This window comes from Fundulus heteroclitus, chromosome 12, assembly GCF_011125445.2.
Source record: "Fundulus heteroclitus isolate FHET01 chromosome 12, MU-UCD_Fhet_4.1, whole genome shotgun sequence".
Taxonomy (NCBI): Eukaryota; Metazoa; Chordata; class Actinopteri; order Cyprinodontiformes; family Fundulidae; genus Fundulus; species Fundulus heteroclitus.
In genome coordinates this window covers 46,649,856-46,676,389 of record NC_046372.1, presented here as the reverse complement: position 1 = coordinate 46,676,389, position 26,534 = coordinate 46,649,856, and the positions used below count along the sequence as shown (strand labels likewise).

At 41.4% G+C, this 26,534-nt stretch overlaps 1 protein-coding gene across 4 annotated transcripts in view; it reads right to left on the bottom strand.

The window, feature by feature from the left end:
* Positions 1 to 1,701: 1,701 nt before the first annotated feature.
* LOC105915816 (nuclear receptor subfamily 6 group A member 1-A) overlaps positions 1,702 to 26,534 on the bottom strand; it is a 149,959-nt gene continuing 125,126 nt past the window's right edge. For all 4 annotated transcript variants that reach the window (XM_012850047.3, XM_021309345.2, XM_021309347.2 and 1 more), the window contains 8 exons: positions 15,949 to 16,179; positions 15,147 to 15,202; positions 14,061 to 14,221; positions 13,143 to 13,373; positions 11,556 to 11,810; positions 6,814 to 6,935; positions 6,583 to 6,735; positions 1,702 to 3,492 (listed from right to left, as the gene is read on the bottom strand). In XM_012850047.3, the coding sequence (XP_012705501.1) occupies positions 3,362 to 3,492; positions 6,583 to 6,735; positions 6,814 to 6,935; positions 11,556 to 11,810; positions 13,143 to 13,373; positions 14,061 to 14,221; positions 15,147 to 15,202; positions 15,949 to 16,179 (1,340 nt within the window). In that variant the 3' untranslated portion in view covers positions 1,702 to 3,361. The remainder of the gene's footprint in view (positions 3,493 to 6,582; positions 6,736 to 6,813; positions 6,936 to 11,555; positions 11,811 to 13,142; positions 13,374 to 14,060; positions 14,222 to 15,146; positions 15,203 to 15,948; positions 16,180 to 26,534) is intronic.

Genomic DNA, 26,534 nt, shown 5'->3' with positions numbered 1-26,534 from the left:
CATGTTGGTGCTGGGTTCCTGACAAGAGGGCAGGAGTGGAAATCTAAAAATGATGCTAATTTACCAAGAACAAAAGTTAATGGACAAGAGAGGCCGAGTGTTTTCACAACAAAAAGCTGCCAAAAGGACAAAAGCACTGTCTGAGGTAGAAAGTTGCATGAGAATAAACGCGTGTACGGACTTTCAAAAAGTTTGACGGAAATCTGAGAGCACCACTGCGTGAATAAAAAAATGAAAAAAAAAAAAAACAATACATCACAGAACATTGTTGCACTGAACACAATAAATAAGAAAAAAAAACCTGACAACTTAAAGAGGTAGTTTCAGCACAGAGATTGCAAATGATATCTCCCTTGTCTGCAGACTAAAATCACAAATACAGGAAAGAAAAAGACGACTTTGTCCAGCGAGAGCAGGAGGTGAGGCAGCGGTGCGGCTGCTGCAGCCTCACGCTGCTACATCAAACGGCAGAAGGTCCTCTGTTGCTGTCGGACCTCGGCTCTGCCAGGGGTTCACAGCGTTCCTGAGCTGGCATCCTTTTATCGGCAGCTTACATTTCACGCAGTTTCTGTGCACCCAAGAATGATTGCTGATGACACATTTGAATTTCCCTTTAAAACCCACATCCTATTGCTCAGATCTTTGTGGTTTATCCAAAAGGAGTTACAGAGCTGCCTTCTGTGCAGACCAACACTGAGGAGGGGAATGATGCAGACGAGGATGATGTGGAATCTGGGTTTTTGCATAACAAAAGGCTTGTTAAATTATTTGAACTGCACAAATAAAACCCATTCATCTCTAATTTAATGGATTGAGTTAGTTAAAATAAACTGAGCCAGCAAGGCCATCAGCACGACTAAAAAATATTAAATGAAAATAAAAACAAGGTTTTTGACTAGGAAAAAAAGCCACATATCTAATTCTCGATCATGTTCCCCGCTCACATTTTCCAGAATATTATTTCAGATTTCAAGTCAAATTAAGGAAGAAACTTCACATTTTTTAGAGCAAAACATTTGGAACATAAAAAAAAAAAAGAGTCCAGAGCTGCTCCTGCCTGAGTTATAAACCACGGTGATGAAGGAAACAAGTTTTGTCGGAAATTTCTGAATATGACTGGGTTCACTTTGACCCACTGCCAAGAACTGGGAAAACAAAAGAAAGCACAACAATAGAAAAAAAAAAACCTGAAAACATTCAAAATAACTACAGAGGGACAAGAAAATGCATTTCAAACTTTAAAGTGGGGAAGAGGCGGTGTGAAGCTGCTGAAAGAGGACAGGTGGCATTAGAGAAAGGTGGAAACTGGTGACAAAGAGGCGGCGATGGTGTTTTCCACCTCATCGCCATCCATCACCAAGTATCCCCCCATGCAGTCCTCACCTTCAGACTCCATCCACTTTCCCTGAATAAAGGGGACCTGGGGTGGGGACCTTGAGTGAATTAATGTGGAAAGGGGGGGGGGGAGCAATTTTCTAAAAGAGGACCTACAATGCCCCCAAACCTACGTCTACTAACACTACAGGTACATCAGCACGGTCACTGAGGAACTCCTGAATGCAACATATAACACTCACTTTACCCTGTTTAAATCCAGGCCTGCAGGGACCTGCCAGAGAGGAACACACTGGGAGGGCAGCAGCCGTGGTCAAGCGTCCAGGTCTCTGAACCTCATCGGTGTGTGCAAAAAAAAAAAAAAAAAAAAAGAAAAAAAAAAAACAGTCGCTGCAAGAACAGTATTTTTCCTGCGCTTCTAATTGTTTGAATATCCTGAAACAGCTAAAACCTCGAAGAGTCCACGAGGAATATTCAAGCGGTTTGAAATGATCATCTCATATTTAAAAAATAAAGACCATTTTCTATGGCTATTCTTTTTAAAACAATGTGCATATCTGTCCCAGAGGGTCACCCAGACACAGATCACCTAAATTCCATCATTAAGCCGCGGTTCTTTAAGACATGGGCCTCAATCACACTGAATTCACTCTGAGCCAGCCCTGTGGAACGGTCAGCCTCTTCAGATTCAAAAAAGTCCCAATAGCTGCAGTAGCAGGGCTAATTTTGATTTGCTCATTTGTAGCTTATTGAATCAGTTGTAGAATCTGTCCTTCCCAACGTCTGGTACAAGAACATGTTGCTGCAGTGTTTGAACGAACGGATGCATTGAGACCCACAGATTTGACTGATTGTATGGGTTCAGGTTTCTGATCACAACAAAAAGAGAATGAAGCCAATTTGAGCCTCACAGATGGAACGTTGTTGTCGTTCCCAAATAAAAGATCATAAGACATCAGCTGGCGAGAGGAAGCGAGAACACTCAGAAGCTTTCCACACATGGGCGATATTGTTTAAGAGTGTTGAAACCTTTGACGCTGGAGGGGACAGTCCACCAAGGCCCAGAGCCACAAGAGTGGCAGCAAACCAAGCGTCTGATCAGCAGCATTAAGGTGGAATTTAGGTGACCTACATGTCTGTCCAGCTGAGAGTCTCTCCTCTGGTTATATTGATTAGTTTCTTATCCTGATCCTTCATTGATAAGAAAAATCTCCTTTACATATACTTTTTCTTTGTGGAGCTAACAGCTCATACCCATTAGTGGGTGCTTGAAGAAAGCATTGCATAATACTTTGGTCTAGAATAGAAAGCAAAAGAAACAAAAACAGCAAACCTAGTTACCCTCCCCTTCCCCTGCAATAAAGCCTTACATCCCTAGTCTATGATTGTAAAAAATACCCGTATGCTCCTTTTTCAGTGATCCCACAGATCCAACAACGGCCAACTTAACTCATGGAATGTTACATGGACAGGACTGCCTCCCATATACGGGATATCTGAGAGTCCATGCATAGAAAGTAGCTAAATTTCTGCTAATGGGTTTTGCATTTTCGGTGCCACTAAACACCGACGTTTTTAAACTCCGATTTCTGCAGCTCATTGTAACATTCAGTCTCTGATTGAGATGTCAAAGCATCCACAGGTTTGATTTTAGACCGGGCGACTCTTCATTTCAAAGCAAGAAAAGGTACCTGAAAATAGCAACAACATCTTCCTGAGGTAGTCACAAATCACAAATGTGTCTTGCTGCCCTGTCTGAATAAAATAAGCTCTTTTAAAGTCTAGTCTAACAATGGCAACGCCGACACATTGAGCAAACTGGATATACACTTGTAAACTCCAAAGACCAATGCATCTTTGAGCATTTGTTTTGTACAGAAGATGTGCACAGTGTAAATCAGCATACATTCAGCTCTGTCGTGTAATAAATATATAAAGAAAAATATTACAAGAAAAAAAAGAACTAGCTGCTTGTCACATTCACAGGAGGGGAGACCGGTCCCTAGGCTCGCGCGGTCGGGATAGGTTAGTTTCCAGAGGACCCAGTCACGCAGGGGGACGGGCCGGTCCTGTAGCTGGTCAGGCTGGATTTGCAGGAGTGCAAGACTGCTTTGAACAGGAGCGGGAGCTGCTCCAGGGGGACATTCACCAGCTTCCCTGTGAGGGAAAGCAAACACAAGTCAGCCCAAACGGATAAACATGTTTCAATACAACACGGTATTCTGATGTTTTAAGCTTATATTTATCCTTTGAAAAAAAAAAAAGTACAGCTTCTTTCAGGTAACTTTTCATGAGTGGAACTCCTGAGCGGGCCTAGCCTGGGTGCCATTCCGAACTTAGTCCCGCCCACAACGTTTTAGGTCGGGAAGTTGGGTCTGGCATTGCTCAATAGTAATGAGCCAATATCCCAATATCTGGCGGGCCAATCAAATCGTCAGGGCGGGCTTTATACGATGATGGACAGATGATCAACAGTAACGTAATCAACCACGTCACCAAAGCGCGCTTGGGTTGAATTCGTTTACAACAAAGATGGCTGCCGCTGGAGAGTTGAGGTGTGTAGATTCTGCTGTTAGGTCTGTTCTAGAAGATATCGACAGGTTCGTGTGTTGAAGGACTCCTTGGATCCTTACATTCTTTTTGCAACACCGGCAAAAATCGTTAACGCTCATCTTCTTATGCTAGGCTAACAGTTGAGTTCCGTTGACAACAACCAGTGTTTCCCGCAGGAATTTGCCTAGGCGAGGCGGTGAGTTGGGACGGGGGGGGGGGGGGGGGGGGGGTTGGGGGTGGGGGGGTCGAGGCTGCGGGAAACCCTGACAACTATGCGTCGCTTAACATACGTCACACACTCCGTTGCTCTTATTGGTTGTAGGTCTATCCAATTGAGTGCAGAGGAATTTTTTGGTGCCACACTCTAATCAGCTGATTAACAGAAAACAAACTTTAAATGGTCTCTGAGTCTAGTTCTGTAGGCGACACAATCATGGAGAAGACTGCTGAATGGACAGTTGTCCAATAGAGGACCACTGACACCTTGCACAAGGAGGGCAAGATACAAAAGGTCATTGCTAAACAGGCTGGCTGCACATTGATAGAGAGGTGAAGGGATGGAAAGATGTGGTAACAAAGAAGTGTCCAAGCAATAGGGATGACCGCACAGTGGAGAGGATTGTGAAATAGGGTTGCAACTAACCAATATTTTAATGATCGATTATTTTTTACAATTAATTGATGAATCGGACAGAAAAAATTTATTTTCATTTCTTTTTTCCGAAATTGAACATTTGGACTGAAAGGGCAAATAAGTACACAGAAAACAAGTTGCTACTTAGGTGTCCTGTTACAATAATATTGGGTAATAAATAATTTTGCTTCAAATAAAGAAGTTTATGTTGAGTAGGTTGTTAGTCAATCATTTAATAGTCTATGTTGTCTATATGAACAGTGATTTAACACAATAATAGTGAAGCTGTAAAACCAGTGTCAAATAGGGTTTGATTGAATCTCACTCTTGTGCTAGTAGACCTAAATAAATAAATAAACCACCAGCCCATTTTGTGACTGTTTCACCACAAGCTGCGTTTTATGAAAATACTCCATGATGCTACATTTGTCTTTGTGCATATTTTTCTTCCAAGGTTGTTTATTCTATAAGTTTTTAAAATTTTTGCCATGTGAAAAGAAAAGAGTGAAAACGAGTGTTAGACATTTAATACTTTTTATTTGTTCTGAGAGTTTAAAAAATTTTGAGAGTGTCCTTTAGGGATGCTTATGTCTGCTTTTTCTGTAAGTGTTTTTAATTAGAGTGTGCCTCTTATCATTCAGTTTCTAACCAAAATTCCTTATGGTTACATAACAACAATAAAGACTCTTAAAAAGTTAGTTTGGAAACCTGCTCCTCCCTCCCATACATTACCTTGTCAGCAAATTAAAACTTAAAAGTTGAATAAGGCTTGGTGCAAGTAAACACACGTCATGATCGGATTATTTCATTAGGAGCCCATAAAGCTGTGCATTTCAGAATACTTTCTTTCCTTTTAAACCTTTTAAACACATTTTAATCCGACCAGGGAGTGTTGCGCATGTAAACAAGCCCCTGTCATTAACCAGCTAACAAACTTTTTTCTGTGTCTTAATTTGTAGAACTTACTAACAAAAAATGCCTGTGCAAATTCTCAGTTATCCGGGTCATCACAACAGCCAACAGCAGGAGAGCCAGCAGCTCGGTGCGAGATTCAGCAGCCCACCTGCACCTCAAGAACAAAGGGCACTCTTTTGATGGCTATGATGTCGAGATTTTGGACAGGAGAACAGATGGTTTGAAAAAGGGGTGAAAGAAGCCATCTTGTCAAAAGAGAAAAGCCATCACTAAACGGGGGGGTCTACCAACTCCCTTGTGTAAACAGCTCAGTCCTCCATCACATTCCAAAGAGATTACATCAGCAGTCTCGTCATGATTCAGGTGACCGTGTTCTCCGCTCACACTAAGGAATAGTTTCTAATGACCCAGCACAGTGACTGTGGGTCATTCATTTGCATCTGACCCAGAATGCTCCTAAGAGGATGGGCCTCCATGTCCTTCAGGTTGCTCGAGTGTGAGCCACCAGAATTGACAAAGACTCCTGAATAGGTGTTGAAACGTCTTCAGAAATAGACAGAACGAAAGTCCAGTTGCCTCCGATTTAAGCCTGTTTGCCTTTAGTACAAAAAAAGCAGTATTTGAAAACACCGCCTCCGGCTCGCTGCAGCCAGCCAGCATCGGCTCAGCAACATGGAGAGTGATGCATTAATCGTGCGACACAATGAATCGATGATGAAATTCGTCGCCGACGCTTTTAATTGTCGAGTTTTATCGATTTTATAGATTCGTTGTTGCAGCCCTGCTCTCCAAAACGCTTCAGTGGCTACAAAACACGGCTGGGAAAGGATGTGGGCATCTTTATGGAACCTTATTAAACCCTTTATTTGGTTGGATATACGGGACAAGGCTTCAGTTTAGGATTTTACATCAGACACATTTAACACCTATCAATAAAAAACAGTTTTATGGAGCAATTAATTAATTAAATTCAAAATGAAACCAAAAGGCATTTTTTTAATCAATTGTTGAACTACTTGCAGTGTTCTACAGAGCTGCCTTGATGCGGATGTGTAAACTTTAGGAAAACCAATCCTCCAAGAACCCTGACACCAGGATATACATCTTGAATCCCCGCTGGCATTGTAAACTCCCACGGGCCTCACCTGCGATGCAGCGGATCTCGGGCAGACACATCATGATCTCAGGAAAGCGTTTGGGCTGGTGCGGGTACTTGTACTCGGTGTAGTCCTGGCAGACGTACCAGTAGCGCTTGTTCAGCTGCTCGAGCTGGGAGGTGTTGGACAGTCCTCTGATATCTGCATGAAGACAACATCATCAGAGTGGTGTGGCGTCCAGCAAAGCGGTCTGGACAGGGGAGAGCTTTTCTTCATTACCTTGGTTGAGGAAGTTGATGGCCTTCATACAGGCGTACTCCTCGTTGCTGATCTTCAACTGGTGGAACTTGCGAAACAAATATATCAACCTCTCCATCACTTCCATCCCATCTTCACTGAAGCTGGTGGATCAGACACACACATTTGTCAATATTAGATGAAGGTACAAAACAAAACGGAAGTCTACATTTTTTCTGAATAGAATCTGTAGAAACAATAAGAAGGGAAATCAGTTTTGAGCGCTCTTGGTTCAGTAAACGAGGCAGAAGGGAGGATTATGTCAAATCTACTCAAAGAGCTTAAAACATCTTGTGCTCCCACAGATTTTTGAAGGAAATAGAAACATTCATGAAGTTTAATTGTCCTCATCATCACCTCCCCGTCTCTTTGGCTCTTAAACTTCTAATCTCTCTGACAAACAGGCATTGCTGCTGTAAATCAACCCCCACTCCTAAAAGGCCCAAACTCAAAGGCAAATTGTCTAGAGCGGTGGAGCACCGCCATATATAAGGGGATCGTATGTCATAAAGTCAGATAATTCAAGCATGATTTACAGAGGAGCCCCCCCCCCCCCCATCCTTTTCTACCTGCTGTGTTTTTCTCATGCCAGACGGTGCTAGTCACAGCTCTGGCCTGAGGAGTCCTCCTGTTCACAGATTATTTCACTGGCCCTCCACCAAGAAAAATAATGTCCCTGCTGTGATGGAGGGAAATCTCCAGTCCTCTCAGAGATACTGGGCTCACAGAGTGGAACGTCTCGCCTTTGCTGCTATGCGGAACGTGGACCTCCTGATATCTCCCTCCTTCTTAGTGAAATATTAAAAGTGGTGTAGCTCCAGCAGCCTATATTGAACACTCAATGCGGAGTGCGGGCTAGTGGAACAAGAGAGCAGTAGGAGGCACTGATTCTAGTAATGGGTGAGATAATACAGACATCTCCCTGACTTTCATGTAGATGTTACAAAACAAAGCACCATAATCTCAACAGCATCATCTGAAAGCGCCAGCCTCCTCCGCCAACAGCATTTTAAAAACACTAAATAATGCCTCAAATGGACAAAAGGCATATTAAATGGTATTGTTTAATGAACGCTATGTCAAAATAAGGAAGTGAGTGTATAAAAACCAAAACACAAGGTAATGCTTAACAAAACCATTGTTGAACTTAAACACCGTTAAGGACTGTGGTCACATCTATAATAACTTTTTTAAAAGACCTAGTGTGATCAGAGCTTCCTGGATTGATCTGTTCCAAGGCCAATCCAGGCTCAGGAGGTGCAACTATGTCAAGCCAGGTTTAAGTAATTTTGGTAAATGCGCATCTGCAGCTTTTTTCAGACCATGGGGTCAATCACAGATTCACTGAGGCCGCAATGGATGAGTTGTGTGGACCATGGTTCTATCCAAAGGAGGAACATCTGTTGATGGAGGACCATGAGGAACTGAAGCACATCAGACTCAAGAAAGAAAACACTACTGCTAACGTAAAAAAGGAAGACATGTGTTTGGAGTACTTATATGGCAGACAGGTGTCATGCCATTTCCCGCTACATTTGTTCTGGAAGAGTCAGTGAAACAGCGCCCTCAAGAGTCCCACAATGATAGGTCGTTGGAAATGACGTTTACTTCTTCATCAGCCATTTCTCTAATCCCCTCAACACATGCTATGGTCTATTAAAGGCCTTTCTGTCATACTCAGAACAACAGTCCCATGCCCACATGGATTATTATAAAATGAATGATGGTACAGGCTACCATCATAATGTGGGGCCACATTTATAAAGCTTGCGTGCGCACAAAATGGGCCCTAAAACATGCACACATCACTTCTCGCGCAAAAGGTTGTGATCTATGGAAAAAGAAAAAAATAATAACTTGACGGGGAAATGTGTGGCCGTCATGGCAACTCTGACCCATGTGTACGCTCGTTTTGGAGACGGGGCAAACTGCCGACGCAGATGGTGAAGTGGTGAACTGCAGCCACACTGCATGATGATTCCTCTCAGACGTTTAATTTTACCCCTTTATCAGACTTTAATCATCGATTGACTGTATCAAAAGCATTCTAATGCGCAGTGTTTTTCATGCTTGCTCTGGTGACACATAACTATATAACGACGTTTCAAATGACTAAAAAAAGGCCTATAAGCCAACTTAATTCAGAGATCAAATTCCGCTCTACCGTCACCTCCCTCTCCCCGATGATCACCAGGGTGACGTGTTCCACAGATTAACACACACATTGTGACAAGGTATGAGGAACTCTAATTGCAGTCAACAGTGAGATACACCTGGGTGCACTGCCGCTGCTGGAAGACCTTGTAGAGCGCCCCGGATTCTCAACGTACAGCCTGAGGAATTTCAACACGGAGCACAGCTCGGCTTTCATCAGACGTTCTTTTAATGTGGACAACATAGCGTATGAGCTTTGACCTCTGATTTACACATTTAATTAACTCCTCTCTGGGAGTTTTTTTTTTTCACGGTTTGTTTGCTTTTTCTTGCTGATTGCCATTTCACCATGAAAAAAAAACAAACCATCTGTTGATTGAAATGCACATTAACATGAGGTGCTTTGCATTGACCGCTTTTGGTTGAATCTGGGCGCGTAGAAAGGAAAACATGAAGAGGAACCTGGTACGCACACATTCAGGTGCAGCAGTGATCGATAAAGGGAAATTGTGTGCTAGTGTGCATGCGCTTGGTTTTATAAAACAGGATTTATTTGGCCGTTTGCAGCAAACAACATGTAAATGCACGTAGCGGATGCAAAAATCCAATTTCCACTAAAAATGCAGTGACTGTCACGAGTGACACAGAGAGGTTGAAAATGACAGAAGCCCTGTTCTCTAACAAACAGAGGTAGGTTTTCTCCAACATAGTTCCTGGATTTAAAAGTGAGAAGCATAAATCTGCTGGGTCTTTATGATTGGATGAACCGCTACATAAAAGCCACGAGATTCCAGTTTCCACTAAATCAAGGTGGTCACTGTTCATCATCATAATACAATTTATACGTGTATTTATTGAGTCAGTCACTAACACGTTTTATTGGAATTAAAAAATTGCTTATTGTGTCAAATGTTGCAATTTGGTTTAAAAAAAAAAGCAATTTATGGTGATTATTTAAATGCAAAGCATCACATTAGTTTGATAAAACATTTCTATTGCAATTCAGCACTGCATTTAAAAGCTCTTTATAACCTGAAATGTTTTGTTGTTTTTTTGTATAAAATGTATTTTTTGTATTAAATGTATTTGAATCACTTTGCAAGCAGATGGGGACCGTTTCATTTTTACACACCCCTATCAATAAATTATTTAAGTATAACATACGTATAAGTGCAAAGGCCTTTTTGACTTTCTGTCTCTCTCAGGGGATGTTCTGGGGTCCCTACATAAACCCTTTGTTTCTTTTAGTCATTTTGCTGGGTCCTTTTCTGTCTCAGGACAAACCTTTAATATCTCCTTACAATAAGACTACAGTTTCCTTAAACTGTCACAACAAATTAACAGAAAAACAGAATGCTTTTGTAAAACTATGTTCCCATTTAGAACAGAGGTTCAGTCCAGATAAGCTCACCTACTACAGTTAAAACCAAAATTACTAATACTGCTGACACATGTGGATTGAGGATGATTTCTAATCAGCCAGTGGTTTTTTGACAGGAAATAATACAACTCTCAAAAAGAAAATATATCTATATATAAACTTTCTTAATAATCACTGGGAAACTCTCTACTGGCCTTCCAGCAGTCAGAGCCTTGCTGTAAATGCTGAGCAGCGGTTTGCGTGTTTCTACTGGGATTAAAAGGCTTTATCTTTGGGGCTGGAAGGCCGCTGTGCCATCACCCTCATCTTCAGCACTGCCCACACATTCTCCTTCACATTCAGGTTGGGACTCTGGCTGGACTACTCTAAAATGTTGATGTTACTTCCAGTCTTAACAACATGTTGATTAAAATAAAATATTAGTTTAAACATAAATCTGCCAGGATGACTTCAGAATTTGGGTTTCACTGTAGACTTACTGCACACAAATTTCTTGAAAAAGCTTAGGCCAAATATGGATGTGTAGTAAAAACCAGTTGATTAAATGTTTCCTTAGCATGTAAAGTATCCCCATAAAGTTATTTAGTTTCCCCATATTGTATATAAAGAAAGAACGCTTCCAGAAATGAATCTGCTAATATGAGGAAAACACTGGTAAACTGGATGTTTACCCAGTTTTACTTTTAGCTGCAATTTTCCAAAGCTGGAAAATATTAAAAACAGTCTCACAGTGTTCAGGAATAGATAGGAAGCGTGTTGTTCTGCTCTTTTTTAACACAATATGTGGTCTGCGGGCTGATAAGCACTGGGCTAGCTGGCGGCTAACCTTGCCTCGCTGCTGCTTGGACGCGGTGTTCTGGTTTCACACAACATATGCAAACAAAAACAGCTGACTGCTGCAGCTGGCAGCCGGGTTTCAGACAGAACTCAGGCTGGAACAAAACAGCGGCGTTCTGCTGAGATTTAAGAGGGTCAGAAGTGATCGCTCATAATGCCATCTTGACACTGCACATAACCAATTAAGTCATTTCAGCGGCGTTGCTGCAGATCTTCCGTTCTGGTTTAGGCTGGCCGGGCATGCTACGCTGGCCTTCTCGTTTCAAATGCTATAAATGAAGCCATGTAAAACCAAACGAGTAACGGTCACTGATGGGAAACCTCTCTCCTCCTTGCGTTGGTGTCCACTCACCCCTGCAGCTCGTCATCAGACGGGGTGTACTTGGCGGTGACGTCGGCCAGGTCTCCAAAGATCTGGGCGCTGTAGATGGTGAGGCAGGAGAGCAGGATCAGCTCCTGCCAGGTGGAGCTGAGCAGACAGGTGTAGTCCTCTATGGAGAGCTCGCAGAAGAACGGCAGCTTCTTGATCCAGGAGATCTGTCGGAAGAGCAGCTCATCTGCCAGGCGACACAGCAGGGCAAACAGCTCCACTTGTGTTACCTTGTACCTGCGAGACATAAAGGGGGAGACAATAAAGTCTTCCTGCCGTTGCCGTACGGTGCTGTAAATTATATTTACCCCCTGAGAGACATCCAGTGTTTTTCCTTTGTTACACTTTTACCTTCCAAAAAGGCTCACTATTTATATTGTCTTTTTTTTTTATATATCAGACAAAAATCACCCAAATAAAATTTCAAATAGTGAATTCATTCACGAAGAAAATGTTCAAACAAGGTGGTCCTTTGTGGAAAAGTAAAAGGCTTTCAAGCCGCCACCCGTTCCAGGAACATCAGCCGTCGAGCGCTTGATGGCGACACCAGGAAATGAGTCTTCTTTGCACAACGGTTTTCACTGCAGGGGTTCTGAGCTTGGATGGCCTGTTGGAGGTCAGGTCACATCTCAGCTGGATTTAAGTCCACACTTTGACTAGGCCACTCAGTATACAGAAACTTATTCCTGTCCTGAAGAAGCCAAGCCGCCTTAGACCATCACACCCCACCATGTCTGACTGCATGATGTTCCTTATCAAATCGCTGGGTTACTGTTACACCAGCTGTAATACTACAGCCACAGAATCTTCTCTGTGAACTCTAGATCATCAGGAAGACTTTTAGGTGAAAAGGGGGCAGGCTTTTATGTTATTTTTGGTCAGCAGTGGTTTTTTTCCTTGGAGCGCTCCTATGGAGGCCATTTTGCTCAGTCTCTCATTTTCTTATTGTTGAATCATGAAGTCTGACTAAGTGAGGAAAGTGAAGAGCTTCAGACCCTGTTCTGGGCTCTGGTGGGACCTCCTGGATGAGGCCTGATATGCTCCTACAGTAATTCTGGGTAGACAGGGATGTGTGAACTTCTCTGCAGTCCCAAAGCCTTAGAAACGACTGCATCCCTATGCAGACTGACGGATTTCAGTGTTTCTCATCTGTTCATGAATGTTCTTAGACTGGACCGTGACGGGCTTTTTCAGATCTTTCAGCCTGCTTCATATAGTCAGCTTATATTTAAGTGATGTATTGACTCTGAAGGTCTGGCAGTAAACAGGAGTGAATGTTTAAGTGAAAATTTACTCAGCTCTCTAAAAATGTGTTTAATCAGAGTCATTCATTATTAAACAAGGCAGCCAATTACTTTTCCACATAGGGCCAAGCTGGTTTGGCGGCTTTTTCCCTTAAAAGAAATCTTTTGAAAACTCCTTTTTGTATTTACTCTGGTTATATCTGTCTGATATTCAATTTGCCGGATGATCTACAACGTTTGAGCGTGACACAAAAGGCAAAACAGAAGAGAGCTGTAACTTTTTACAGCCCAGTGAGCGTTGTGTGGTGTGCCCTCATCGACTCACCCGTCTTCTATGAGCATAGGGGTGGTGAGGGGGGACAGGTCCTCAGCAGCCACCAGCTGCAGCACCAGAGGATGGGATTGTGGGTACAGGCTGCGGGGCTGTGGGGTCAGCAGGCCTGACTGAGCTGCATAGCTGAAAAGGTGAGGCAGGAGCTGGTAGTGTGTGGACATGGAGGTGTTGATGTACTGGTCCCTGAGGGCTGCCGTGTAGCCATTCATCTCCACGGATCGGCTGGAGGAACAAAACAGGCAGAGGTTAACGAGAGGAGCGTCGGTCAGGTCAGGAAGCAATTCATGGACGTGTCCTCATGAGAATGAGGGGATACGTTCCCAGCCAGTTCCAGTGAAAACAGACCTCCTCACTGCTCATATGGAGCTTCTTAACCTTATATCTTTATCTCCGGTAGCATAGTGGTTCATTTTTTTCATTAAAATCTTAGCATTTCTTTCACAAGCCTGCAGACAAACTTGTGCATTTTTTGCATACTGAGGCCCGGACTGCCTGGGACTGCTGTTCATTTCTGCTGAGATTGGGTTTGATAAAACAACTATCGCTCTGAACAGCTATCAGACAATGAGAATACTGAGATAAACCGAATGTTGACACAGAACGAGACTTAAATAAATGTCGTCATGCCGGTGCCTAGACAATATTTGTCCTTGATGAGTGCAGACAATCTGCTCGACTCCGTGGCAAGAAAAAGCAGATAGTGCTGCGAGTTCTCAGAGTTTGCCATCATCGCCCAGCCTGAGCGAGGAGGCGAATACTCAGGCATTCTTCGGCTGCCTTAGGAATGCCTTAACTAAGTTGTGGGTGAGATGGGAATGAAGTGTTGGGCTGTCAGGGCCGGCTCATTATCTCAAAGATGGGGGCAAGTGCTGGCACTGCTCCGCTGAGTGGGCGAGATGAGCGACTCACTTGGACGACAAAGTGGAGGCGGGCGACGGCTGGTTGCCCTCCGAGGCTCCGTTGCTGGGGGAGCTGTGGTCGCTGTCACCGTTGTTGCCCCAGGTGTGCTCCGGGGCGTCCTCCTTGAACTCCTGCCCCGTCATAATTCGCTCTATCTCCTCCTCTGTGATCTGGAACAACCGTATAAACACGCTCACAGAAGGTTCAATGAAAATCCGTGTGTTTCTCAGTTTAATTGAATAGCACTGACTGGCAGCGTGCTGCTTTTTACTCAAGTGGCGAGGAGCAAGGACAAAATCACACAATGAAGCAGGGAACAAGAGGAAAAGAAGAGGTGTGTGTGCGTGTGTGTGTGTGTGTGTGTGACAGTGCTCCACTGAGTGGCACACACACCTGAATTAATAGAATCCTTGGAGGTCAGCGCAGCCAAAAACGCAAACAAAAGCCATGATGAAAGGCCTTTACCATGCTGGAAAATGTGGGGTCTCCCAGCCAAGACCAGGGTCAATTCACTTTCCCTTCCATCAATTCAGCACATCAACCAAAACAGGCCATTTATTCCGTATTAATGACAGAAAGGCCCTCCTTCCGGCACGGCGCCGAAATAAAAGGGAGATGTTTTAATGGAGGTGGGCGCTTGTGTGTGTGTGTGTGTGTGTGTGTGTGTGTGTGTGTGTGTGTGTTTTGACTTGGTGAATTGAGCAGGAATGAATCGACCACAACGCTTCGCTGAATAGTGCCTCAGCGCCACTTATCCTCATGTCGCACATTTTCCTGACCGCTCAGCTCTTCTCGCTCTCCTCAATAATGAAGCTGCAGCTGAATAGGAATAATCAGCCGCTGCATGATTGGTGATATAACAAGGTCAGGGCTCATTCTCATGACTCCACGAGCATCCCTGCACTGAAATGAGTAGCAGTGCAGCACTCAAACCCTTATAAGCTGTTATTTGGTGAATGTCTCAGTCTTTAAAGGCACTCCCTTTATGTGATCCGTCTCTGAGGACGGGGCTGAATTGAACTGCACACAGAAAGTGGTTCTGCGTTTGAATAAGGTTAGAGCAAGTTGCACAAACTAAGGTTTCAACTGATTTACCTGCACAGGCCCGATGCTTTTGTTCCTCCCTCCCGGCATGCCATCCTCCCTGATTGCTGTGTGACAAAAAGAAAGATGAGAATCCACATCTGTTTACATCACAAGTATAAGAGCGCTACCAAGTGGCAGTGGCTGAAATGGGATTTCTCTCTGCTGCCCCCCCTGTTTCCATTATGAGCCCAACATGGTTTCCTCCTCGCAGAGAGGACTGGTGAGTTCTAGGAGTAGATTTCCTACATGCCTTAAACTTAGATCTCAGTAAACAGAACAAATATTTACTAAATGGACAATCATTCTGGAAGCCTCTGGGTATGGTTAGTAAAAACAGTTCCACCACTAGAGGGCAGCACGGGACCATACAAGGCCTAGGGACTGACTGCAGCTGTAGGCTAGGGGCATGTGGGGCAATAATGTTTAAGTAGGTGAGAAATGTGACAAGATAGTAGAAGGCTTTTTTTTTTTTAGCTTTGAATTTATTTAATATTGGTCCACTGGGACCAATATTAAATAAATTATATCTATTTAATCCCACTGGAAGATATCTTCCAATATCTTCCAGTGGGAGCTGGCACTAGCTAGTTCCACAAAAACATGCCATAGAACCTGTTTGGTTTTCCATAGCCAGGAACCCAGCATGGGGTTAGTCTAATTGTACGAATGCTTTTTAATATGCTTATGCTCATATTTATGTAAAAACACGTATTACAGATAATGATGATTAATTTCCCTTGGAATTTTCCCTTGGACTGATATGACATTTTCTGTCCTGAAATAATGCTGGTGTAATGTGGCCGTACTTTACCTTTGCGGTTCATCCCCATCTGCAGACACTTGAGCAGACGGCAATACTGGCAGCGGTTGCGCTGCTTGCGGGACATCTCGCAGTTCTTGTCCCGGCTGCAGCGGTACACCCGCTTGTTGCAGATGCTGCGCTTGAAGAAGCCTTTGCAGCCTTCGCAGGAAATGATGCCATAGTGCAGGCCTGTGGCGCGATCTCCACAAATAAGGCAAGTACGCTGGTCAGATGCATCATCTGCACATGGGGGAGAGGAGGGATATTTCAAACCATTAGACCAACAAACAGTACTTGTGCTATTTCAATCAGTAACCAAAACACAGAAAGGTATTACTGAAGGGCAAACTTTTTAATTGAGATAGTGGGGGCTGTTCGGGATTAGGTGAAGTAATTCAGCTGTAACCGTGGTCATGTGAAAGCTGTGATGTAACAGGAAACCAGGAAGGAGAACTGAGATGTCTTAGACATGTTTTATTCAGCAGTCCTGATGGACAAAAATGACACAGCGCACTCATTTACAAGTCTTGTCTTTCTCTTCCAACAACAGCAGTTTTGGATAAATGCACCCGCTTCTAGGAATACACCTGACTCTATGCAACACAGACTCGCTCAGGTGTAGAACATTTTCCCAGGTAATCAGTACATGCCAAACTATTCCATCAAATATCTAAAACATCCAGGTGTGCCCCCTGCCCTCTTAAAGTTTTGGTATATAATCAAAGTTAAATGTTTTAAATCATCACACCAAGAAGACCTAAGTAAAAACTAAATTAAATTTTCAAAAAGCCATCTATAGCAACATCGTCATGCTTGATGTAAGAGTCCCTCTAGACCTAATAAATTGTTGTGCCGACTTTGACGGCAACAAAGACCATCAAGTGGCAACCAGTATGTCTTTTACATCAATGTGGAAGAATTTTGGCCCGTTCATCTTTGCAGAATTCGTGTGAAGAGGTTGCCAACTTTCTGCAAGGTCAATCACTACACACCTCCAAACTAACTCAAGAACAGTGTGCAGAGAGCTTCATGGAATGGGTTTCCATGGTCGAGCAGCTGCATCCAAGCCATACATCACTAAGGGTAAAGCGTTGGATGTAGTGGTGTAAAGCACACCGCCTCTGGACTCTAAAGCGGTGGAGACGCGTTCTCTGGAGTGACGAATCGCACTTCATCTGGAAATCTGGTGGACAAGTCTGGGTTTGACAGTTGCCAGCAGAATGGTACTAGTCTGACTGCATTGTGCCAAATGTAAAGTTTGGTGGAGGGGGGATTTTGGTGTGGGGTTGTTCTTCAGGAGCTGGGCTTGGCCCCTTAGTTTCAGTGAAACTAACTCTGAATGCTTCAGCATACCAAGAGATTCTAGATAACTCCAACTTTGTGGGAACAGTTTGGAGCTGAGTCCTTCCTCTTCCAACATGATTGCATCAGAGCCCAAAGCAAGATCCATGAAGACATGGATGGCAGAGTCTGGTGTGGATAAACATGACTGGCCTGATCAGAGTCCTGACCTCAACCCAATAGAACACATTTGGGGTGAATTAGAGCGCAGACTGAGAGCCAGGCCTTCTCGTCCAACATCAGTATGTGACCTAACAAATGCGCTTCTGGAAGAATGCTCAAACATTCCCATGAACACCCAGAGCCTTAAGGACAGCCTTCCCACAAGAGTTGAAGCTGTTCTAGCTGCAAAAGGTGGACCAACATCATATTTAACCCCAATGGATTAGGAATGAGATGTCACTTAAACTCATATGTCAGTCAAGACAGGTGAGCGAATACTTTTGGCAATATAGTGTAGATCCCTCCCCGTTATTGATTCACACAGCCTCTCAGTTATTCTGCTCATGTGTGCCACTTCTATTTGTTGGTTAAAATTGATCATATAAAAAAAAAAAACAAATGTAGTTTGTATTCAGGTAAAAATATTATTTAATACTTGAAATTATTTTATAGAGGTTTTTTTTAGTGTTTTTAATTATTTTTGTCTAACGATTAATCGATAAGCAGACATTTTCTTATAAACCCTAGTTTTCTCTTGTATCAAGTGTGTCTTTCCATAACATGGGGGGGGGGGGGGGACTAATTTGTTTACAATATGCTGAACAACAATTTCCCTCTGGGATTATTAAAGTATTTCTGATTCTGAATTTCAACATACGCACATCATTATATTTTAACAATGCCACCTGCATTAAATACTGACTGAATAAACAAAAATTGTGGTTTTTCTCACACATTATTAAACTTGGACATATTCATCAAATAGAACAAAACAGGGTTCTATTAGGTTACTGAATAGGAACAAATAAGTTGAAGAAAATAAAAATATATGACAAACCAATAATCTCCACGAAAGCTCTCACCATTACAACCCTGCTTTTAGCATCATGTCTTATGCTGTCATTTTACATTTTTTTTCCTTAATGCACTCTGCTTTTCTGCCATCACATTCTTACCTCCTAAGCACATTAGTGAGTTTTGGTTGAGAAGTTGATTCTGCACCGCCATGCAGCCCGGCTGAATGGGATCTATTTAGCTGACTTAAGGAGTGTGTTGGGTGTTTATATTTAAAAACAGAACGGCATAAAGAAAAGTTTAACATCCTCATTAAACAGTGCAAAAGTAAACTCACACCGGACTCCGCTTGGACCACTTCATATTGCGTCCACCATTACTTTTTTCTCTTACTGCAGTACAGTGGTGTGGCTCCCTTTAGAATGACTGACAGCACCCTTTGCTGGATGGCGCCATACTACAACACTTAAAGGTCTAAGCGGATGTTATCAGTTTATCAGACTGAACAAACTTTAATCTAATTAACCATTAATTGACAATTGTAAGTGGATTATTTGTTTGCATCCCTAATAAACACAAATGCCTCTTGGTTGAGGGTTAGGGTGTTTCTTGGTAGGTGTTTCCTACCAAGGAGATAGTTGGAAGAGAGCAGTAGTCTGGCTGTTTGTGAATGATAGTGGGTATTTCATCATCAAAGAGATGCCCTGCTAGTTGTTATAATGAGGCCCCCTCAGCACAGTGCAGGTGGTAGATACAATGACTATGGCAGAAATAACATCTCTGTTGGACTGTGTCTCCCACACATGCAGGAAGATGTTGGTTATGTAATATTTTTCTTATGCTGTAAATTTGCCCTTAATTTTTCTTATTCTTTTTTTTTGTTTGTTTGTTTGCTTTAGATTTTTTTTTTTACCTTTGTGTGCATGTTCCATTTGCCTTTCACTTTACCACTGCTACACCTCAATTTCCCCACAGTGGAACAATAAAGGATATTCCTGTTTCTATTCTATATTTCTAAATAGTTGCACACATGTACAGAATGAAGCAGGGAAGAGTGGAAGAGGATCAAAGAGAGACAGATCCTGCTTAAAATCCACCAGTAAAGCTACTTTAATAATCAGAGAAGTGCTGTAAAACTTTAAGGAGTGCAGAGAAAAGCAGCTGCTGCAAATCTCTCTTTAATCCCACCCATCTACCTCCTACTCTGACGAAGCCAAGAATTAAGTTTTGGTGCATATTTTAAGCTGTCAAAGACGCCTAGCTTCATAAATGCACGTATACATGTACACGATCCCGGCTCTTTTGAAAAACACCTTGCTCTTCATATGCCACCACACTGTCAGAGTTCACGTTTGACTTTTTCTTACTGGAGATACTTAATGGTAATACTAAGCCTAAATAACTGAATTAAACATTTTTAAATCATTTTTAACTTGCACAATCCTATATTGAAAAGATGAGAAACACAGGGTTCGATGGTTTAAAACAAAATTACTGATTAGTTACTTTACTAATTAATGGCGTAAACATTACCTAACCACTAACTTACTTCTCTTTTCATCAGTGTTCCAGTTACCAGTATCAAGGTATAGCAAGGCTACCTGAGCACACAGCCCAACTAACTTGTATGAGCTTATTATACTCCCAGTGTTAAGGCTGCAACATACTCCATGAGAAGCGAGAAATTTGTTCTCGATACTCCAACAAGCTCCTTTCTAGGAGTTTGGAGCTGAGCTTTTTGTGAAGTATAAATCGTTAGGGCCAAAACTAACATTTTTAATAGTCCTTGCTACCCCGAAGACAAGAACAAAATTCCCAGTCCCCATGGTGTAAGAAGTAAGCTTTACTCTATAAAGAGCAGAACAAAAGGGGAAAATATTGTGCAGAGCAAGAACTGCAAATATTTTCATCCATTATTTTAGATTCTTGCTCAAGTTTATCTATAATAAACTAAATAAATAAGTTATAGATATTATTATACCTGCAATAATCAGTGTTAAATTATTTGATGTTTGAGCTTCATATTAAAGAAATGTGATCTTGTTTAACATTTTTAAGCATTAATCCTGTAAACATGAACCTTAACTATTTCTCATGAAAGGATCTTTTAGTGGCTCACGCCTATTTAAAACTTTCTGGACAAGGTTTTAACACCTATTTACATCTATGTACAACAAGTCAAAAGATTCTTTTTTCTGAATCTTAACTCTTTTTTTTTTTATAAAGAACATTTTCCCCATTCACGAATATACCTGTAACATATACTGAAACTGTAGCTTTCAAAGTCAAGGATACAGGTTTTTTAGTCTTTACTGCTGCTCTTGTTTAAATTGTAAACATGGCATTTTTAGCAACTGCCATCATGGTAAGGAATTTGACTTCTGGACCTTTTGTGTGTGGAAGAAACAGTTGAGAATCCAACACACACAAGGAGAGAAATGCTGCTGTTTGCTTCTTGGGATTCCTGACATTTTGTCTGTTGTAAAAGGTTTGACCCTGCCACTCCCACCCCCTACCCCTCCGAAGCAAAGGGCACAGTGTTTTAACAATAAACACGTCAAAAGGGCATTATCTTTAATATTGAAATGAGCACCATTAAGCCTTTCTTTCCAAGGATGTGTATTATTTAGAAGGGCAGTCCAACACAGGCAAGGGACTGAATTCAGAGCTAAGCCTGTCAGAGAAAAGAGGTTTTCATAGCAGGCTGAAGGGTTCATGTACTAAAGCTAATTAGAAGGATGTGGAGGGGGTGGATTGAAGGTTTGTGGGGAATATCACATAAAGACTCTCCCAGATAATGCAAGGGGACTAGAGGTTTTCTAAAGCCCAGAACAGATTACCATTTAAATGGTTTAAGGTTTAATTTAAGGTTGCAGGGGGAGTTCTACTGTACAGAGACAATGGGATGTCACACAGAGAGCCCATCCTGGGATTGGAATTTAACTATTTCTGTGATTAACCTCTTACAGAAAGGAGGTTAAGACCATTGAAAAGCAAGCCCTACAAGTCAGAAACCAGATCCGTTATACACTCCCTCATATATAGTGTTCTACATGAAAATGTGCTGTAACATGAAGAACTGACAACAATAAAGAGAAATTTGCTATATTTTTCAATAGGATTATGTGAAGCAAAACTTATATCACTATATATTTCTTAATTTAGGTTGATGATTACAATGTGATTACGATATTGATATAAACATAATAAAAGGCTCAGAAAGACTGCCAACAGAGCTCACAATAGATGCCTGAACAAACTTATGACAATTATTTTGCCATGCTTATAAAACTCCAACATTTTAGAGATATTTGCTTTAAAAAATAAAACACATAACTACAGAAAACCTAGAACGTCAGTCAGTGAGAAGTGTTGTAATCATAGACTGTAATGTATATTGAAATATCGGAAATGTTCATATCACCATTACTGAACAAATTTATATTGCGATATATATTGATATTGGGATATATATTGATATTGGATTATTGTCCACCCCCTAGTGAAGACCTTAAAACAGTTTACAGCAGGTTATTAGCCTGACGTGTTCAATTTAGTATTGACTCCTTTCCTTTGTTCGTATTCCTAATACACAAAATACGCTTTATATATACTGTGTTAACAACCTCAGTACATTGCTGCAGTCCAAATAAACACAATCTTCATTTTAAATCTATACAAAAACGATGTCCAGAAATAAATTATCAGCTCAACATCCAATACTTTCATCTGGTCAGGAGCAGACCCGCGGGCCATGCATCGATATAAAATAAGACAGCTCCTCAGGCATTTATGTATTCTTGTGCACAGGTACTAGGGTTGAGGCATGCCTGTGGGGCATGGGTGATGCAACAACCACACTGCATTATGGGATACCTGGGTATCTGGAAACCTTCCCCCACAACACTTTCTGTTCTTTTGTTTTTTAAAGTAAAAAACATAATGCAAATGAATATATTGTGTCATTAACTGTCACACCTGCTCACACGATCTCTTGGGGGGGAAAAAACGACGAATTGAAATTTTTCTGTTTTAATCAGAGGCAAGAAGCTTGGATCTCTGAGCTAACAAAGAGACGGTGAATAGACCGTGGAAAGCAGCTATGAGACGACCAAACCTTACTTCGAACGCCATATACCGACACGTGTTCAAGGCATTTTCAGACTGATAAGTTTGAATCGACGCTTGTTATGCTGTTTTACACAGAGGTTTTAGCATGCTGCTGGTGCTAGCCTAGCCTGCTGAGGGTACCAGACAAAGTGAAAGTAAAGCAAATCTTTCATGAAAATTCCCTGCTTCAAAAATAAACTAAATATAAGCCCCTAAATATTTCCAACATAAATGCAGAGTTGATGACAAGCTTAAAATAATTTTAAACAAATTTGTCCAGCAGACAGCGGAGCGGATGAGGAGCACTGTCAGCGGAAGGTATGTCCTTTACGTATCTCTGAAATGACAAGTTATCCTTTTAAGATAAAAATAAAAATCAGATCCTGGACCCATCCCAAAGTTGCTTTATCCATGAGCCCTTAAAGAAAAAACATTTCTCAATTCTTTACTGGTATAAAAACTTAATTGACAAGCTAGAAAACAAACTCCGCTTCTGAGATTGGCGGCAGCTCATGGGAATCCTGTGGCCAGTTATCCTGACATGGATCAACCCCAGAGATTGATTGATTTTTTTCGTGATAGTAAACAGGGCTAGCTTGTCTCGGTACAGCCCAATGGCCTCAGGAATACACTTGTTTTGCCAGACCACTTTGGCGTTTGCTAGAAAACCCTCTTTATCACAAATATGGTAACATTTTAAAAATTCCAAACTGAATTAAAATGTTCCAAGATGTTGTGGCATGGCATAAGATCCTGTTCGTGTGTAAGACAACATCTGACTTCCTGATTCTGATTTGGGTGATTCCAAATTTGTCGCTCCGAGTTGATATACATACAAACTCATTTATGTAAAAGTGGTTTTAACTCAACGATTTAATGTATAAAACATTGCCCATAATAAATATATCATTCTTTAATCCAAAAGAAAATTGAGGAAATACCCTAAATTATGCAACAGATCCTTTGTAACTAACATTTTTTTGATTTTACTAAGCTCAGAACAAGGTCCTTTAAAAAATGTTTGCAGATGAGTTTTAACAGTAAAAAACATGTTTTGATATATTTATCTAGTGGAACAAAAACCCAGTCATCAATATTTGACCTACCTATAATGTCAAAGCTGATCAATAGATTGATTGGTGCATCACTGATAAGTGTGGTATCATAACAATATACAATTCATTTCTCAGTCTATTTTTGGACATGCTAAGAACTTAGCAAGCATGCTTATTTTTAGGGGTTTTATTAACGTTTGGATTGTCAATAGGCTGAAAAGTAATACTATTGGACTATCTTAGTTCAATAGTATTACACTGAATGCTATGGTATTTAAAAGAAAAATACATTTCTGACCTGAAAAAAAATTGCAATGTTTATTGTTGTATAGGTGCAGAGTACAGCATCAAACACTTAACTCTAGTAGATGATTGGGACAGCCAGAAAACAACCTGATAGAGCAGTGATCAACAACGCAGGGAATTTAACTGCCAAACGTAAGCTGTTCCAATCAGTACTGTAGAAATTAAGATGGTCCCTTCTTTATTTATTATTTTTAAAACTCTGTCTCCAGTGTCTGCATCGTCACAGTTCAACACTTCAAGCTAAGGGCCTCATCCAGACAGAGCCTGGGGGTCCCATCCAGAAGAAGAGAAACCGCAAGACCGACTACATGTGAAACCTGCTCTGAGAGCGGACAAGCCTGAAGCTGCTCATCTTTATGCTCAGACTCTTCTGTGTGGATACAGTATTCGGCTCCGTGTGGATGTAGTCTTAGAAGATTCTGTGGTGAGTTGAGAAATGGGTCAGTAATGACAACGAAGAGCTCTTCAGCAAGCAAAGTAGCACTCCTCTGAAGTTAAACGTTAGCTCAGATACAGATGCAACTCTTTAGATGGACACCCCATCAACGCTGTGACGGATCTTAAAATGGAACAGTGGCAGCATTACATCTTCTCAGCCTCAGCCTGCCATTTGTCTGCCAATGTGCCCTTCCACAGAAACCCCAAACCTTCTATCCTAGCTGAGCACCTTGTGTGAAAGCCCGGACTTCCTTCATTGAGCCCAGAGCACAATAGCTATTAGCTGGCCTCACTCAGGCTTATTAGCTAGATGTATCACCCTCTCTTTCAAGTACATGGCCACCATATAATCAAGCCGATTCACACCTTCAAACACTTGATCTCAGCGTAACACCTCCTGTGACTCCTCCTCCTCCTGCCTTTAGATGACAGTTAAATATTCATGACATTAATGTTGAGATTTTCTTTCCGCCTGGAGCTTATTTGACTCCGACTCAGTGGTGGGCGAGTTGCATCCCTTTACCCACGCTGCAAATGCTTTAAAAAAATGTTATGATGAAAATATACCTGATATAAAATCTACCTGGATGGTTGCATAGTGATTTAGATATAAGGGCAAACATTATTTGTCAATAGTCAATCTAATTAGTCAACGATAAATGAGAGAGGGTAAATCTTAAACTAATCCTGAAGGTACATTAGCTTTTAAAGCTCAACTCTGTGAGGGGGATGTTTTTAATAAATGAAAAATGAAATAAAAACACTTTCTGACAGTTTCTAGGAAAACTGTAAAAATACAAAACATCCTATTAAACTTGAGGGCATGTTGTGGGATTACTAAAAGAAAGGTCATAAATTTAGGCTGCATAATCTCCATCCTACATTTCCAAACCACCATAAATACAGAAACTGCAAAGGAATAAAGAATAAATGCTTAACATTGATTTGTTTGAGAATTTAAAATACATTTTAAACCTCAGTCATGATCACTATATGTTTCTGAGGCTTTTGAGCAACTGATTACTTTAAATCAACTGCAGGGAGAAGTCATATTCTGCAAAAATAAATCACAACACATTCTTATCAAATCCTTGTCTACCATCTTATAACAATTCCATGACAACGAATGCATTGAAAGGCTTTGTCTGAAAGAAAAACCTCCTGAGAAGCAACAAAAATGTCACAGAGAAGCCTATCAGGTCAGTGGATTAAAGGAAGGCTTTATAGGTGGGAGGCCAAGTGCATATTATATTGTCAGTGATATGGTTGCACGTTTACACACCACATGATTAGTAAGGATAGCACAGCACACACAATTCATGTTCTGGTATTTTAAACATTTCATACCAACAGGTCACATGTCAAATATTTAATTAAATCTAAAATTGAAAAGGCATTTCTTGTTCTAAAAAAGGATTCGACCCTATGGCAGAAAGAAGTGAATAACACCTCCATGACATTGTTTGGTACCTATAAAGTGCTTGGTGGTCTTTGTTTAATGTCTAATTGGCTTGTTTAAAGTTCATTAAAGGTCATGAGGAGTTACCAAAGCTCCCCCGGAGAAACCCAGTTTTGTTTCTACACAGAATAAAAACAAGTAGAGCAGCAGGCTATGTACAAAAAGATCATGTGTGGAAGAAACATGAATTGGTGTCAAGAGACCTTTTGAATTTTAAGGGTTTTATAAAATGAAAAACTGTTGAATGTTCATCCACAGCAAGGAGTTAATTTATTGAATTTAAACAGCATAGCTGTTGGCTAGGAGTGCTGCCTACATGCAACATTCTAAACCAGAACACTTCCAATTGTACGGAATTTGAGAGAGAATTCCAAGGATTTTACAGAGTTTCTGTTTACTGGCCATGAAAAACACTGTTAATAATGTGGCAATAGTTTTACTCCATGATGCACCCGTTACAGATTTCTGACCAGTTTCCCATCTCCAGTTGTGGGAAAGTTTTGATTTTCTGATACAGATTGTAACCAACTGAGACTTTTCAAGAACTAAAATGAACATCAGATTTATTTAGAGCTATACTGCCCTGAGCAGGTATCAGCTGATAATAATATTGTATACATTTGAAGCATAACTGATGTCTCATTTTGTGTGTAGGAGGTCCGTCACCTGTAGAACAGGCTTCTATTGATTCAAAGACAAAATGATTGGGAGGTGACATTTTCAGCTGTCTTTAGCATCTTATATTAGCAAACAGCATTGTGGGCATTAGTAAATGTAAACACCAGTCTGTGTGTGTTTACCTGTACCTGAAAGTAGACCTGTACCTGAACGGTGAGCTTTCTAACAGGCTGCCAAATAGAAGTTAACCCAGGACGACCAGAGGTTTAACAATTCTAAAGAATAAAACATAGGGTTGTAATGCGTTCAGC